The 16,342-nt window shown below is 43.0% G+C and overlaps 1 protein-coding gene across 1 annotated transcript in view; it reads left to right on the top strand.

The window, feature by feature from the left end:
• MYRFL (myelin regulatory factor like) overlaps positions 1–14,970 on the top strand; it is a 45,038-nt gene extending 30,068 nt beyond the window's left edge. The window contains exons 14-25 of the mRNA XM_063133892.1: positions 3,585–3,748; positions 4,427–4,490; positions 6,005–6,093; positions 7,181–7,249; positions 7,954–8,000; positions 8,927–9,088; positions 9,615–9,677; positions 11,094–11,181; positions 11,456–11,530; positions 12,359–12,467; positions 14,681–14,755; positions 14,862–14,970. Of these exons, the coding sequence (XP_062989962.1) occupies positions 3,585–3,748; positions 4,427–4,490; positions 6,005–6,093; positions 7,181–7,249; positions 7,954–8,000; positions 8,927–9,088; positions 9,615–9,677; positions 11,094–11,181; positions 11,456–11,530; positions 12,359–12,467; positions 14,681–14,755; positions 14,862–14,948 (1,092 nt within the window). The 3' untranslated portion in view covers positions 14,949–14,970. The remainder of the gene's footprint in view (positions 1–3,584; positions 3,749–4,426; positions 4,491–6,004; positions 6,094–7,180; positions 7,250–7,953; positions 8,001–8,926; positions 9,089–9,614; positions 9,678–11,093; positions 11,182–11,455; positions 11,531–12,358; positions 12,468–14,680; positions 14,756–14,861) is intronic.
• The last annotated feature ends 1,372 nt before the right edge of the window (positions 14,971–16,342 follow it).

Here is a 16,342-nt window from a genome sequence, read left to right as displayed (position 1 = left end):
CACTTATACACGGGACAAGAAACCGTGTAATGAGTTTCATGGCTTTAAGCACATGAGTGTTTTGAAGAGACACTTTAGTAAACTCATCGGGGAATGTCTTGCATTTGTGAATTGTGTGGGCTTACCACACTGTGTAGGTTTGTTTATGGCATAAACATGTCACATTGGGTGATACAATATGGGCATCATTCAGACAGAACATCTCTGTGCAGCACTTACAATGGTGCTTCTGTATGGTTTAAACATACTGCAGCAGCTTAACAACATATAGAACAATAACTGCTTTATTCAAAGTCTAAATGCCACCTTTCATGTTACACATTAGCGTGGGAACACAGTTCGGTTTAAATGCAGCATTATAAATAGTATGGTGTTATGGGGGCCTCTACATATCCCCCCCCATACAAATGGTTTCACTTCCATACCGAAATAAGAGAGAATGCGTTAATTTTTCTAATGAGTAAGACAGAGTGGAAAACAACAGCAAAATCTAATTTTAGAGCTTTTCTAAATGAGGCATTTATTGTGCATTCATTGTTCCCTATTCACGGTTGCTTACAAATCCTTTAGATGTTGTAACCTTCCAGTTTTGCTTCTGTATATAACCAGCACTTTTGATGAGTTTTTTTTTTGAGCAACAAAAATGCAGCATTTAAATGTGGAAGTGAAAGAAATAGCAATTTCCTCTTGTGTATTTGCAACATTCCTCTATACCAAAGTGCCACCTAGAGGTTATGTAGCAGAATTTTCAGATTCATCACAGGATTGAGTTTGGGAGTATAACACAAAGAGCATTTCCTTTCCTGCTTTTTCACTGCATAACCTTGAGGTAGCACTGTGGTATAGTGGAATAGAGCAAATACACAAGAGGAAATCACACTTTCTTTTGCTTTCACAATTAAATGATGCATTTTCTCCACTAAAAAAAACCACACCTTGGCAGGGAGGGAAGGCTAAACCTCCTTTCCGTGTCCAGTGTGGTTGTGATCAAAATCAGCACATTGAAAGTAACATGTATTTAGGCCCTCATAGGAGCTATGCAAGAAGACCTGGGACTGGTGTAAAACTATTACAGGGGGCAGACATCAGGCTTGCGGGGTTTACTTTGGGGGTTGTTTATTTTTTACTACAATTGGTGGCTTGGAAGTGGGGGAGCAACTTAGAATAGGACAGATATGTCCCTGTGGTTCTGGAGCAATAGAATCTGTTGAACATGTCATTTTGCATTGTAACATGTATGAGGAATGCAGAAAAAAGTTATTTTTTCCTTTATTAACAGCCTTTTCTGGAGTAGCCCCACAACGTTGGTATTAATCTGTTTAAGGGATGTGTCCTCCCATATTACTGAAAGGGTCTCTAAGGGCCTTGCTAGACGAGGCCTTAGCGCGCTGTGAGGCCCGGTTTCCCTGCTGTGCATCCAGATGACGCACAGGGGAATCCGGGGTCAGGCCACGCTGAAGCCTCCCCTAACGCACCATAAGCAAAGTCACTTATGGGGCTGCGGAACGTCTAGCAAGGTCCGTGGCTTTTTGCGGCTACTCGCTTACTCATATGAGCGCTGTGCCCATTGGCCGGGGGTGTGTGGAAGGCCGGACCTGGCAGGAGGGGGGGCTAGAAGGCCGGGCACCGGGATGGCATCGGGGAGAGGGAGAGTGGGCACAGGCATGGCATCGGGGAGAGGGAGGGTGGGCACAGGCATGGCATCGGGGAGAGTGGCACGGGCATGGTATCGGGGAGAGGGTGGGTGGGCACGGGCATGGCATCGGGGGAGAGCGGCACAAGCATGGCATTGGGGAGAGCGGCATGGGCATGGTATCGGGGAGAAGGAGGGCGGGCAGCATGGGCATCGGGGAGAGGGCGGGCGGGCGGGGAAAGAGTGGCCAGGGAGGCATCGGGGATGGCAGGGGAGGGATCAGGAGCAGAGGGGGCTTAATTTTTTTAAAAAGGCACTAACCTTGTCCAGTGGCTTCGGGGCGCACGTGACCCCTTTAACAAAAACAAACCAAAAAAATGGCCGACGCTGCAGGGCTTCCGTGGTCCCTGCACGTCGTGCGTCTAGGAGGTGGGGCGGCACGTGCTAAAGTTTGCCCCGGCTCCCTGCCGGCTTATCCGGCATGGTCTAGCAAGGCCCTAAGTTTTTCATGACCTCAATGCAAATTAGAAAAAATGACGTTGCAATCTTTCTGAGAGAAGCAACTCACCAAGCTGTATTTTGTTTTTATGTCACTTTTTATCTATCCTTTGCATGTTTTGGTGTTGATTTTGCTGGTCTGTGACCATAATAAATAACAATGAATGAATGAACTTAGAATAGGGAGCTGCTGGGAGCACCATAGAATTTGGTTCTCTGAGCATACGCTCAGTCCAGGAATTTGTTTTCAGTACAAGAACTGAGCTCACACTTGCCTCGCACAAAAATCCGCTTCTGGGTTTTCCCCCAACTTCTTTCCTTCCAACACAGCAGCCTAATTTAGAAGGGGAAGAGGCCCTTGTTGCTGTTGAGAAGTCAGATACATTTGCTGGTTGACTGCAAATGACCCAGGGATTTACCAGTAGTTCCTGAAATAGGTTGTACCTACCCCATGTCTATTCAGGGCCACTACACTTGGGGAAAATATTTCCCTAGCTCCCCTTTCAGAAATAGCATAAGGAGCTCTCTTTTTTTCCATCTGCCTTTCTCTCCCTTGGGTAGTTGTTTTGGAGTTGCAAGATAAAAGGATCAGCTGAGCCTCTTCACACCATCTGATATCCTCAGAATGTACAGCGTGATGGGGACTTCTGGACCTGTCTACTGGAAACAGTTTGTAGGGCAAAACATTTAAAAACCTCAGATGCCTGCCGTGATATATTTAGTGTTTAGGCACAAGATTAATTCAAAACAAACGTTTTAGCATGGTAGTGCATGATGTACTCTCGTTAGTCGCTGCCTTTCTTGCACAAGTGCTCACTGGCAAATTACTGCAGATGGAACATGGGTTTTAAAACCTGGTCCAGCATTTATTCAGAGGATTTTATGGTCCCCAAATGGCCTCCTCTCTATTTTGAATTAACTTGTGTTGATATGAAATTCACTTGAGCTCTCTTCAGGGTGGAATTGAGGCCAGTATCCAAAGATCTGCACCACTAATATGATTCATGTGGTCAAAGGAGATTAATATTTCTGTTTCTGGAACAGCAGCTCCCTATGCTGTGTGATATGGCACTTTTGAAACTGACAAGGGTCTCAAAAGCTGCTGCTGATATCAGTGGAGGCTGGTGGCTCCAATGTGAGTGGGGTAGTAAATCCGCTCTGGGTTTCAGTCAAAATCAGTCAGAATTCTAAAGGAGCTATCCAAGACGTTTCTGGTTCTGAGTGAAACCCAGCATGAGTTCACCATCCCACTGATATCAGAGCCACCAACCTCCACTGGGTAATATGGTATTGGGAGGGGAAGGGTGTCTCAAATTTAAACAAACATAAATTCAGCAATCACTCTAGAATGCTCAAACAATCCTTTGAGGTCACCTAAAAAACCTCAGTGGATCTTGTCTGTTTTCACATCTTATTGATGGACGGAATTCTTTGCTTCTGCATTGTTTTCTAGGATCAAATTTTTATGGAGAATGTGGGTGCCGTTAAGCAGCTCTGCAAATTAACTAACAATCTTGAAGTTAGGATAGAAGAGCTTGAAACATGGAATCAGAAACTAGCCAGACTGAAACGGATCAGCAGCTTGAAATCAACAACTAGTGAAAAGAACCCAACAAGGTATCCACTTTCTCTTCACATCACACAGTCAGTGGAGGCGGGTGGCTTCAATGTCAGTGAGTTCTCTCCAGGTTTCAGTCAGAATCAGTCAGAATTTGAGAGGAACTACCGAAGGTGCTATATACCTTTAGAGTTCTATCTGGTTCTGAGAGAAACCTGGAGTGTATTCACTGCCCAGCTGACATCGGAGTTACCAGTCTTCACTGCACGTAGTTTGACACCAGTCATTCAACATCAGCTTGAGTGCTTAAAGGTAGAGCTAAATTACTCTGACAGCAAGTTCTGCTATTGCAGGAACATCATCATCATCATATTTTTATGGCTGCAAATTGTGTAACCACAACTTTAAATAAGTAACTCCATGGTCAAAATGGCAGTCCACTACTCATAATTTCTGGAGGATTTCAGTGTTCTGATTCGAACCACAAATGTTTTCAAAGAAATGGAATGTACTCCATGTCCATTGTAGCTTCTGTGGAAGAAATAAGGATTTCATAATTCTAATTTTTTTTTGAAATATTCATCTGAGCAAGCTGACGATAAACTCCCCCTGCTAAAAATTAAACTTCCTGTGAACTTTCACCCCTGCCAATTTCCCCTCTAACAGTTACCCTAAAAAAAAAAATTACTTCCTGTGACGATGAATTCGGAAAGGAGCACATTTCTTTTTTATTCCAGGAAATTTAGCCAAGCTACTCCTTGTTTGCCATCACGAAACTCGGTTCCCATAAAACCCAGCAAGGTGAGTGAAATTAAGACCATAGCTTGTGAATGACTCTGTGGCTTAGATAGAAAGACTGTGCAGTTTTTGAGGAAAAGATTATCATATCTTATAGTGTAAACTTAAGTGATCACGGGTCAGTGATAGGGTGGATGCCCGGCCACTTCCAAAGCCCTGCTCCCTCACACCAGGCAGGGCAGGAGTTTGAGGGGTGGGCAGATGGACTCCCCCCACCCAGCAGTCAGCTGCAGCTGTTTTTTAAATTCCCTCCCCCATTGAAACCAATGGGGAGAGAAATTGACTACCCCAGCTCTAGGCTGGTGTAGCTCAGGAACCCCAATCCTGCATCCTTTGGATCCAGCCTCCACCATGCCCCATTTTAGGCCTACTGCAAGTGGTAGTTTTACACCATGGAGCTTTCCACTGGCAGAATTGGGCCTCCAGGTGGGAGCAGATATCCACCTAACCTCTGCCACATTCCTACGTATGTAAAGTATTTTTCTTATTCCCCCCCCCTTTCTCTCCCGCCCCCGACTCTTTTTGTTCTGTTTTGTTATTATTCACAATAAAAAAAGGAAGGGGAAAAGAAAACCCACTTCTGCCAGCCAGCAGATCTGGGGATTCAGAGAATTGCTCTGCAAAAGTGGAAAGTAGGCATGTTTGAAACTCGCCTTGTGGTTAGGTATACACTTGCGTGCAACACATGAGAATATATGGTGCTACAGGGTAAGATCAAGAGCATGCGCAAGAAAGGTGTCCCATGCCAATCAAACTAGTCTGATTTAAGGAATAAGCTAGTAATATGTTTGAAGCAATCCGAAACATACTCATAATTACGGGACTTCTGAATAGATGTATATAGGATTCTACTGTGGGTCTCATGAGCATTGAACAGGGGGTTGGACTCAATGGCTTTATAGGCCCTTTCCAACTCTACTATTCTATGATTCTAAGAGTCTATAAGTGAGGTAAGTCGCATGCTGCAGGTGAAGACAAAGCCTAATGAAAGCCTCTCCTCCAAAAACCCAGGCCCCTTGATCCAGGAAAAATCTTCCATGCATGTTAGAAACGCTGTCCCTTGCATGAAGGGGTGGGGGGACATGTGGCTTTCCAGATGTTGGACTGCAACTCCCATCAGCCCCAGCCAGCACAGCCAAAGGTAAGAGAAGATGGGAGATGAAGTCCAAGAACACTTGGAGGGGGCACACATTTCTGTCCCTGCTCTATGGGATTTTATGGTAGATAGGCAGCCCAACAATCCTATGCAGATTGGATCTACAATATCTTGATCCTTGGAAAATGCAATAACTTCCCCCATATTGCCTTTTCCAAGATCACTAGTGGCAATGCCATGTAGCTAGCATCTGCCCTATCAGGCAGGCTATAGACATCTTAATGCAGGAATTAAATAGACATCTTAGCATTGATCATAGAGTTGGAGGGGGACCCTGTAGGCCATCTAGTCCAACCTCTTGATCGATGCAGAATGGATGTCTATCTTCTTTCTGAGCCTACCTTCCTTCCTTTTCCCATAGATGTGTTTTCCAGCAAAGAAACAGTCATGGACCAACTCCAGGATTTTCAAGATCACTGTATTTGCTTTGGTTGCTGTTATGGCACTCTGGTATGACAAACTTATTAACCAGATCAGCCTTCCCCAACCAGGGGCCTTCCAGATGTTTTGGGCTATTAGACATGGTGGCTGGGGCTGATGGGAGCTGTAGTCCAAAACATCTGGAGGATGCCAGGTTGGGGAAGACTGAAGTAGGTGGTGTTGATTCCCACCATCCCATTGTCAGCTTCATGTAAAACTCTAAAAAAAATGAGCAAGATTATCACTTATATGGGAGAAAATATAATTTCTTAAAACATATTTATATACATTTTGTTACTCCAACTATTTTTTTAAAACAAACAAACATACTTTCTTTGATCCTAATTGTGAAGACTGGTTTAGACAAATGAATGATAACTGAGGACCCTTAGGACCCTTTTAACAACAGGAAGGAGAAATTTAAAGACAAGGGCATCGTCCTGTATAGGAGCCTCCCATGCCCCAGTGTAGGGATGTACGGTTTGTGTAAAATCTGCTTGGTTTGTTAGGCACCTTTCTTTCCAATTGTCTGCCCATTGATAGAATCAGAGTTCTTTTGTTTCTGAATTCGTTCAAATTTGCATTTGCAAATTTGCATTTGCACATGTGCAAAAATGCACAAATCCCGCCCCACAAATATACATTGTAATTCTTTAGTGAAATGCGCATTTTGGGGCAGGTTTTTTTTTTTTTTTTTTTTTTGGTGTATGTGTGTGTGAATTTTTCTACACCGAAATTTGCACAAAATTCTTGAAGGTTTAAAAACTATTCTACAAGGCTGTGGAATCCACCTGATGAGGGAGAAGTTGGTCTGCTGTGGAATCCATGAGTCAGTTTCATAAAAATCTGAACTCATTTGGTCCTACTGTAGATTTCTCTGACATCCGTACTCCTCTTTTTCTGGTTTGGAGCTTTAGCACGTAGTCCTGTGTGGCTAAGTTCTTTTGAATTCTGTAGTATTTCAGAGAGGTGGGGTATTGCTTTCATGTCCTTCTGCTGGACCTCTTGAAGACACCTGGTTGGCCGTTATGGGGGAACAGGATGCTGGCCTGGGTAGACCTTTGGTCTGTTCTGGCAACAAGAGATATCGATCTATGAAATGCACATCTCGTTACAGTGCTGTGACCATAGCCACCCTTTATGTACTTAGCATCCTAGAAGAAGACGTCTTCCTTTCCGAATACAGGCAAGTAATGGATCTGTTACTTGTTTGGACTTTAATTCCTTCCTGTTCGAAATGCTCTGGGTGGACCATAGCGGCATATTTAAAGCATATAAGCATCGAATGTAAAGTTGGAACATGTCAGTTAGACAGTAAGAGGGTTGGCAAAGCTTCCACAAGGATGCAGTTCCATTCATGGGCAGCTGCTGTTGCCGCTGTTCCTGCTCTTTCACATGCCCTTGTCTTACGGATGTGATGCAGGCATAGGAGCCTTGAATATGCTTATGCCAAGGGTGTAGAACCCAGGCCTGGGTGGACAAATCTGGACATTTAGGGGTACCAATCTGGCCCATCAGAGTTCCCAGGAGGCCACGCCTCCTTCCCTTGGCCCCACCCCTTTCCCCAACCATCAATCATTTAGTGATTCCCCAGCTTTACAGTTTTTTTCCCATTCTAAAAGGCTGAAATGTCTCTCCTAAGGCTTAGTTATTGGCAATAAGAGCTTTAAGCTAAAAAAGAAAAAGAAAAAAAGGCTGGCCGTGCCCCTTTTGCATTTGGCCCCACCCACCATTGGAAAGTGGCTCTTATCACCTTCCTTGAAAGAGAATTCGGGTTTTGAACTGAAAGAAGTTGTGCACCCTCGGCTTTTACATATCCATGTTGCGATTGCGTTGGAGTAATGTCCACATGTTTTAATTGCTAACCTTACTTTATCACCTTTTCCCCAGCAATTCAACAAGTCCAATAACACTCCCTCCATCCACCACTGTGACAGGTACTGTGCTGTAAGCTATTATCTGAGGCTGAAAAATATCAACAGAGAAAATCTAAAAGTGTACCATGCAGACATGGAATTTGGGATCTGGCCCAGAATTCTACACGCTCAAAATTGTTGCTTTCATTTTCATTTTCATTTTTTGGTCTTTTTAAAAGCTCATCTGTCTAGTCCTTATGGCTGAAACTATGCACTGAAAACCATATGAGGTGCTTCCAGATGAGTCTTTTGTTGTGCAATTGCCCTGCCTCATTCACACAATTTTATGGAGGGTCTAGGTGCTCTTGTCATCCCCATGTAAGCCTCCCACGTTTTCCCACTGGTTCTTCCATCTTTTTTTCCATACTGCAGCCAATTTGTTAAGGAAGAAAAGATGGAAGAGCTGCATGGTGACACTTATCACTAGGACTTCCCCATCTGAAAGCACCTATGGAAGATGCTAGGTAAAATTTCTGAAGCCCGAAGTGTGGGACAGAACACCCAGTTGTCAGGGTGTGGGATTTCAGCACTTGCACAGTGCATTACTCCTCCCTGTGGTAACCCAAAGCAGAAGAAATTACCTACTTAAAGTAAGGAAATCTATGGAAACCTGGGCAATTTGTAAAAAGAAAAAGAAAAAGAAAAAAAGAGAGACGAAGGTAGCTTTGTTAGTCCCATGAGGAAAAAATTATCTAAAATCCATAGTTGGGCAATATCTTTATTAGGACAAACCAAAATTCCACAATAATATGCAAAGTTTTGAGTTCTCCAAAACTCTTCATCAGGCTGGTTGGTGCAAAATGCAGTATGTGTGTGTGTGTGTGGGGGGGGGGGGGAGAGAAACAGTGAAAATATTCAAGTTGTAAAATAAGAATATTTTGACACAGAATTTGGTTTTGTTGAATGGATGTTTTAGAGTGCTAACTGATAGAATTCTTCTTTCGTAGTGACCAGATACAATACAATGTCTTCAAACCCTGAACCAACTGACATCACTCCTGAAGTGAATTTCTGTGGCATTTTACCCTGTCACAAAACATACTGCTGTTCAATTCATCAGACAGTAGGAAAAAATCGAAATTACCCACAGATGAAGGCAAAGGAAGAGAGTGAGTTAAATTATGAACAGCCGCTGTGCGGCTACTGCTCAAGAGAAGGAGGAACACCCTCAGCAGTGTTTCTGAAATGGTGGCACAGGTTGACTTTTTTAAGTCTTAAGAGTCACTATAATTGTGAAAAAAGAGCTCCTTGTGGTTGTATTCCTGAACATTCCTAGTGATAATAGGAAAGGAAAGGAACCTCTCGTGCAAGCACTGAGTCATTACTGACTCTTGGAGGGATGCCAACTTTCTCTGATGTTTTCTTGGCAGGCCTTATAGCGGGGTGGTTTGCCGTTGCCTTCCCTAGCCATTATTACCTTTCCCCCAGCTAATTGGGTACTCAAAAGTACTTTTTCATAGTATTTGGAGTATTTATCTACAAATATCCTTCACACCTCTACTTGACTTGATATTCTGAGAGAAGTCAGATCAGAGCTCATTTTCCTATGTGTAGAGTATGGTTCATCATCATCATCATCATCATCTAATCATGTGAATTTGTGAAGCCCCTCTACAATCGCTATTCTTCCCCCAGGAAACAAAAGGAAAGGACTATCAGAACAAAAGTGGTTCGAGAAGCCTGACCTTGGAAATGACTGTGAGTTTTATCCACTTTAAAAATAAAATCGGTCAAAAGCACTTGTGCTACTTTATAACAGGACTGGGGACTCCGTTGTTGAGATTGGTGTTCCCTCGGAGGTATTCTGAAGGGGGCTGGCGTGCTATTGGGGCCAAAGTCAAACATAGGCAAGGCCACTCCTTCTCCCTCCCTCCCTCCCTCTCTCTCTCTCTCTCTCTCTCTCTCTCATTTTCTGCCACCTCCCTTTTCTATTTCTTTCTGACACTTTCCCCCTTCTCTCTCTCCCCCTTTTCATCCCCACCAATGGGTTGTCAAAGGGGCAAATCTGAACTGATACCTTGCAAGAAGGCTGTTGAAATTGAGCTGGGGGAAGGGGCTGGTGGCTGGTTGCCTATCTCTGCTTTAAAATGTCTGTTGATCTGGTTTAGGGAAGTTGTGTGTATATACACCTTGTTGCTAGGAATGTTTGTACCACTATTAAATATATGTAGGGTCCATTATAACTTCCTTGTAACAATAATTTCAAGACAATATATTTGACTTGCTCTATAAATGATTTATTTTTCATTTTTCATTTTATATAATAAACCGCCCAGAGAGCTTTGGCTACAAGGTGGGGTATGTGTGTGTGTGTGTGACATAAATACACACACACACTTTCCTCCAAGGAGGCCAAGGTGGTGTACACACAAACCTCCTGCATTTTATCCTCACAACAACCCTGTGAGATAGGTTAGGCTGAGAGTCTGTGCCTGGCCCGAAGTCACCCAGTGAACTTCCATGGCCTAGTAGGAACTAGAACTCTGATCTCCTGATGCCCAGTCCAACACTCTAATCACTACACCACTTGCTTTGCTGTGCCTTTTCTTCTGTTTCCTGTTAGCCACTGCTGACGCTGTCTGCCTCCAGCTGGTATGTACCTGAACATCTTTCCATGTGACACTATTTTAGGTGCACATCCTGGCTCCAAAACTACAATAGCATAGTGCTATTGAAGCCATGCGGTCTTGGTTTTGAAGGCCTGGGATAAACACCTAAGTTCACGCAGTTCCTTGTGGGCAGCTTGCTGTCTGCATAGAAACACAGCAGCACTGGTACAGGGAAGCTCCACGCTGCACTATTTCAATGTATAGTTGAGAAGATTTATGAGGAGGTATTCTAGACAAGTTTGCTGCTATTTTGAATATCTGCTTCTACCTCGGCACTTGTGAGGGTGACAACCTGAGGATTCTAACCCATGACAGGGATCATCTTCAAAAATCCATGCTCATAAAATTCTCTCAGAAAACCAATTGCTCCCCTACTGTTATCATTAGTGATACTTTTCACATGCAATTTTCTTTTCTTTTCTTTTTTTAAAAAAGTGTCCATCATGCCAAACTTCTCTGCTTTTGAAATAATTGGGGGGCACGAAGTGATTCTATCTGTTTTTAGGGATTGACACAACGATCAGATCTATGCAGATCTTGGAGACGCAGCAAAAAATAGACCATCGCTATTGCAGCAAAAACCTACAGTGCGGGTGAGTAAAACTGTTAGTTATGTCTCCTTTGATGCAGCAGCACAGAGCCTTGATGTGTTGAATGGGGCTCAGGGTTATGCTACTACAACCGGGAAATTCTGGCAAACCAGGATATGGGCTGTCACTAGGTTTTACCTTAACCCATAGGTAATCTGATTTCATGCCCAGTTCAGAATAATTCCTCTCCAGTTCCTCCTCAATTATTTCCGTAAATATTTTCATCTAACCAAAAATTTCAAAGGATCAATGCTGTTGTCACTTTTTATTGTTTCAGGTCTGGAAATTATAGTTACATTGTTCCTCTTAACAAACACACACCTCTCAATGTAAAAATCTCGCTGGAAATCAAGTAAGGACAGATTTGGCTACAGGCAAACAACTTTTTATAACGCATTTGGTATTATTTGTATTGGTGAATGGTATCTTAATAGATCTTAGAGTGAGAAAGTGTAGAATAGAAACTCAAGAATTAATTTCCTCTATTGAAGGAAAGTATGATCCACTTTCTATTCAAGCTAATGTCAAAACCTCCATTGGCTTTAATGGAACTGAGTTGCATCTTTAAAGTCAATTTTTATGTTGTATTTGGCTGCTGCTATTTACATTTAAGACTTCATGCAGGCACAATATTTGCATGAGCTATGCAATATCTATGGAAGGTATTTGTAGTGCCATAGTCCTTCATTCAAAATTTCAAATGCTCACAAAAGTTGATCCGCAATATGGATGCAAATTCTTTCCCATGTTATGGTGTGTTGTGCTGCAAAGCAGTTCAGTCATGAACTATTAAATGTGAATATAACCAGCCAGACATTTATTTAGTTATTAATCTTATTTATATAGAAATTTCTATCCTGTTCTTCTAGTACTGTTGCACTACTCAAATTTAATAACATTCCCATATCTCCATGGTACCATTTCCATATCTCTATGGTATTTTCAGTGCCACAATGATTGTTAGAATTAGTATTACCTTTCAATGGAATTATTTCTCCCAGTAATGAGCTCCACATTTGTCTTGTTCGTTTTTCTTAATTTTCCCCATGTGGATTTGTGTGTGTGTGAGAGAGAGAGAGAGAGAGAGACAGACAGACAGACAGACGGACAGACGGACAGAGAAAGAGAGCATAGTAGAATGGAACTTGACGTTTTCCCATTATATCCTTGTTTCTTGAAGTACAACAGAACCATTAATTATATTTCAATGCAAAACCACCTATGGAAATTCCTGCTCAGATCATCCACAAACCCGTAAGAAGAGGGAATCCTTTCAACTAACCACACAGGTATTGGTTTGCTTCTGTATGCCAGTTGTGGGGAACATGAGTCGGAGAGTGCTATTGGGCGCATGTCCTGCTTGTGAGCTTCCCATAGGCATCTGGTTGGCCGCTGTGTGAACAGAATGCTGGCAGCCCTTCTCTTTGCAGTATGTCAGCCTCCCATTTTATTTTATTTTTTAAAGGAACATATAATAAAAAACATCTTAAGAAATAAAATCAGGAGGGGCAGAGAGTATGTCAGGCAACAAAGAAGTGTCTGTGGGCATATTTCTGCCCATGGGGCACCGCACTAGAGACTGCAGAAGCCTTTGGTTTGATTCAGCACAACTCTTTTTATGCGTCTGTTGCTTTGTGCATAGGAGTTGTTTTTGTTTACGGTATCTGTCAGTAAAAACAGCAGCTAAAAACTAAAAGGAAGTGCAGAAAAAGTATTAAATTGCTGCTGGGATAGAGTTGGGGGTGAGAGAGAAAGAGCATCAGTTTAGTGTGATGCCTTTTGAAAGTTAGGGAGGGTCAGCTTTTTGAAATTATATGGCAAAGACCTGTAAAAGTTACATGCCAATCCCATAAAGCAGGACACAGAATTCAAGCTTAATTCTCATGGCCACCAGCCCACATTGACTTCAAGCTGTTTTCGCTTGAAGTCATGCTACTGCCAACCAGCCTTTATGATGGATTTCAATGCTCAGTTCTATCTTATAGCAGGGAAGAGAGTTGCTAGCCACTCTGACCTGGGCAAAATAGGCCTATCCCAAACTCAAGTACAAGTCTGAGAAATATATTTAGATTCTGAACAGGAACAAATCACAGCTAGGGGAAGAACCCTAGTTCAGTGGTCCCAGGGCTGGCCCTACTATTAAGCAAAGGGAGGCAGTCACCTCAGGCAGCAGATGCTGGGAGGCAGCAGCAAGGTAGCAAAGGGCAGAGTTGGGGGTCTCACAGCCTACCCTGCACCCCCTCAGTTAGCCTGTTGCCTTCAGGTGCAGTGGAGGATGCTGTCCCATCTCCAGTATTGAAATACGAATCAACTGCCAGTCCAGTTGTCTTTTGCACATAGAATGGGATGTGCGCCATCTTGTTCTTCACCTCAGGCAGCAGAACGTCTTGGGCCAGCCCTGAGTGGTAGGAACACATGTGTTGTGTGCAGAAGGTTACGAGTTCAGTGGCCTTCATCTCCATTTTAAACAAAGTTCTCAGGTGACTGTTGACAGGAAAGACCCTTCTCTGCTTGAGACCTTTGAGAATTGCTACCAGTAAGAGTACAGTCTGTTCAGTTGACAATACTGAGCTAGATGGAACATTGTCTGATTTGACATAAAGAAGTTTTCTAGATTCCTACAGGATCCAAATCATACAAGCTTTGGACATGTGTTTCGCTGCTTCTTAAAAATTGTGGTCCACAGTTGAGTTCCCACACTGCTCAACTGATGCTGTGGAGATTTGGGGTGTTTCCATATAAGGTTTTTTTTTTTTTTATCATACGATCACCCTGCTTCATCAATGGAATTTGATGTGTTCACATCTACCATTTGTAACCCTCCCATATTTTCCCACCATGTTCTCCATCTTCTTTTCTTTTCACAAAGAAAAGAGAACCCCATTACAGAAGAAAAGATGAAATAGCTGCACAATGCTTTTTGAGTGATTGTTTTCGGAGCCCTCCATTTGGAAGTGCCCGTGGTGTGCCAGATTGCTGGTTCTGTCTGTGGTGAACAAGAGCTGTTTTTCATGAGCAGAGAGCAGACGCCTTGATCGCCCAAACTCAAAACCGTGGAGTGCAACGCCACCTCCCCAACATTTTGTGTTCAGTCCTGACCATCCTTTCCTAAAAATAGCTGGGTTAATTCCATATGATTCTCCCCACCACCACCACCACCAGCAGCAGCAGCAGCAGCCCCAGTTTAACTCATGATGCCTGTAGAGTCGTTTATTCTCAACAGTGTCCTTATTTGTGCACATAGGCATATCCAGGAGCTGCCATAGGGATGCTTCATGCATTATAATTTTTGCTGCAGCAGGATAAGGTCCACGTAGGGGTGGGGGTGGGGAAATAAGAGCTGAATGAAATGTACAGTCATGCAGGCATTTGGTCACAACGGCCGTATGTTTGGCATCTGCTCCATACTGGAGCTTTCTGAAATGTGTAACCACAGCAAAACAGACACCCTTGCAAGTGTCATTGCCCTGTCCTCCCTCCCTCTCTTTCTTTTCTTATATAGGGATTCCAGCATGTTTGGCTTCTTCCCGTAGCTTCCTTGTATGACAGTGCATACCATTTTCGCGTTGCTGCTCCAGTAAGTTGTCCTTCAAAAGAGAATTCAGACTTCCAGAGAACTAAAACATTTAGTTATGATTGGATTCTACCTTAATCTCCTTCTCTCTTTCTCTCTGTCCCAACAGGACCTTGCGGATTGTTCAATGGATCCTAACTATGCCGGGCTATTTTTCACGGATTACTACTTCTATTTCTATCGCAACTGCATCTGAAAGGATGGCTTTAACTCTTTTTTAAAAAGTGGGGAGAAAACAACAACAACAAACAACAACAACACTACTTTTGGTGCTACTGAGAACTTGTGTGTGACATTAACCTTTCCCAGTGAACACTTACTAAAGTTCTGTTTTAACACCTCTAGGTTGGAAATAAATGGAAGCAAATAAAATGGAAGGCTTCTGGTGTTTTTGCACTCTTCATAGCCACTGCTCGTAAAACTGTGTGATTGTGGACAAAGGGAACATATGAGCCTACTCCAATTTAAGCTGATTTCAGTCAGTAAGACTCCATTGGCTTAAATCCAACTATCTGCCTGCTCCAGTTTGTGGATTGGGCTGTAATCATTTATTTTAATGGTGCTATAGAACAGAGCAATTGAACGGAAACAATCTTATTTTGCAGAGCCTCTCAACATGTTTAACTGTCCCCTAACCAAAGAGAGACAATTGGACTTCTGTAATGGGATTTGGGCTGCAAACAGAAGATTGTGCCCTCCTAACCCATGGTAATCAATCAAAGAAAAGAAAATGACCAGGTCAGTCAAGTAGCAAAACAACTTCTCCTTATTTCACCTATAAATACGCATTTTAAGAAGAAGGACACACACACCCAACACATGCGCACACACACACACTTCTCTCCCCCCCACCCCACTAAAAGCTGCTGTGAATCTTGAGAAGATGCTGCGATGGAGCCTGGTTTCGGTATTATACCTGCCTTCTGTTTAGATATGCCAGATTGATTTTGTATTGAGCATTGTCAATGGGCAACCCAGTTTTGACAGTGCAAATGATGTGTCTCAGCTGATCATCAATGTACAGCCTATGTTCAATTGACAGCCCCTCCACACACAGAGAGATTTTCATGGATGCTTAAAAGCCTGTGATTTTCTAGAAGATGCTTTTTTATTGTGCGCTCACCATTTTTTTTATTCAAAGAGGTTTATGGTTAGTCTAGATGACTATCAGCTTCTCCACATGCATGATTTATTGCACACTTGTGATTGGTCACTCATGAAAGTTTGCGGGTCCTTTTCATGACGTTGTCAACTTCTGATGCCTCTCCCTCTGTTTTCAAGTGGAAATCTGCCATTTTATAAACCCCCCCCCCCAAAAAAAAAAAAGTGGTAAGAAATTGAAATTATGCTATAAAGCAGTTTCATCTGCTGGTTGTAAATTTGAAACATATGGGAAGGAACCAGCAAAAACAATGGGGGGAGGGGAGCGCTGCATTGTGCCAATCATTAAACCCACGAAGACTCTGGAAGTCAAAGCCCCAGCAACACTGCAGGATTTTTGCTAAATGTGGAGAAGACCTATATCCTCCTGTGTCTCTTCCATGCTTTTCAACCACTTTTCCCTTTGTTGTTGTGTGTGTTTTGAATGGG

The sequence above is a fragment of the Elgaria multicarinata genome, chromosome 9 (assembly GCF_023053635.1).
Source record: "Elgaria multicarinata webbii isolate HBS135686 ecotype San Diego chromosome 9, rElgMul1.1.pri, whole genome shotgun sequence".
NCBI classification, from domain to species: domain Eukaryota; kingdom Metazoa; phylum Chordata; class Lepidosauria; order Squamata; family Anguidae; genus Elgaria; species Elgaria multicarinata.
Note: the sequence above shows the minus strand (reverse complement) of the source record. Positions and strands in the feature narration are given on the sequence as shown.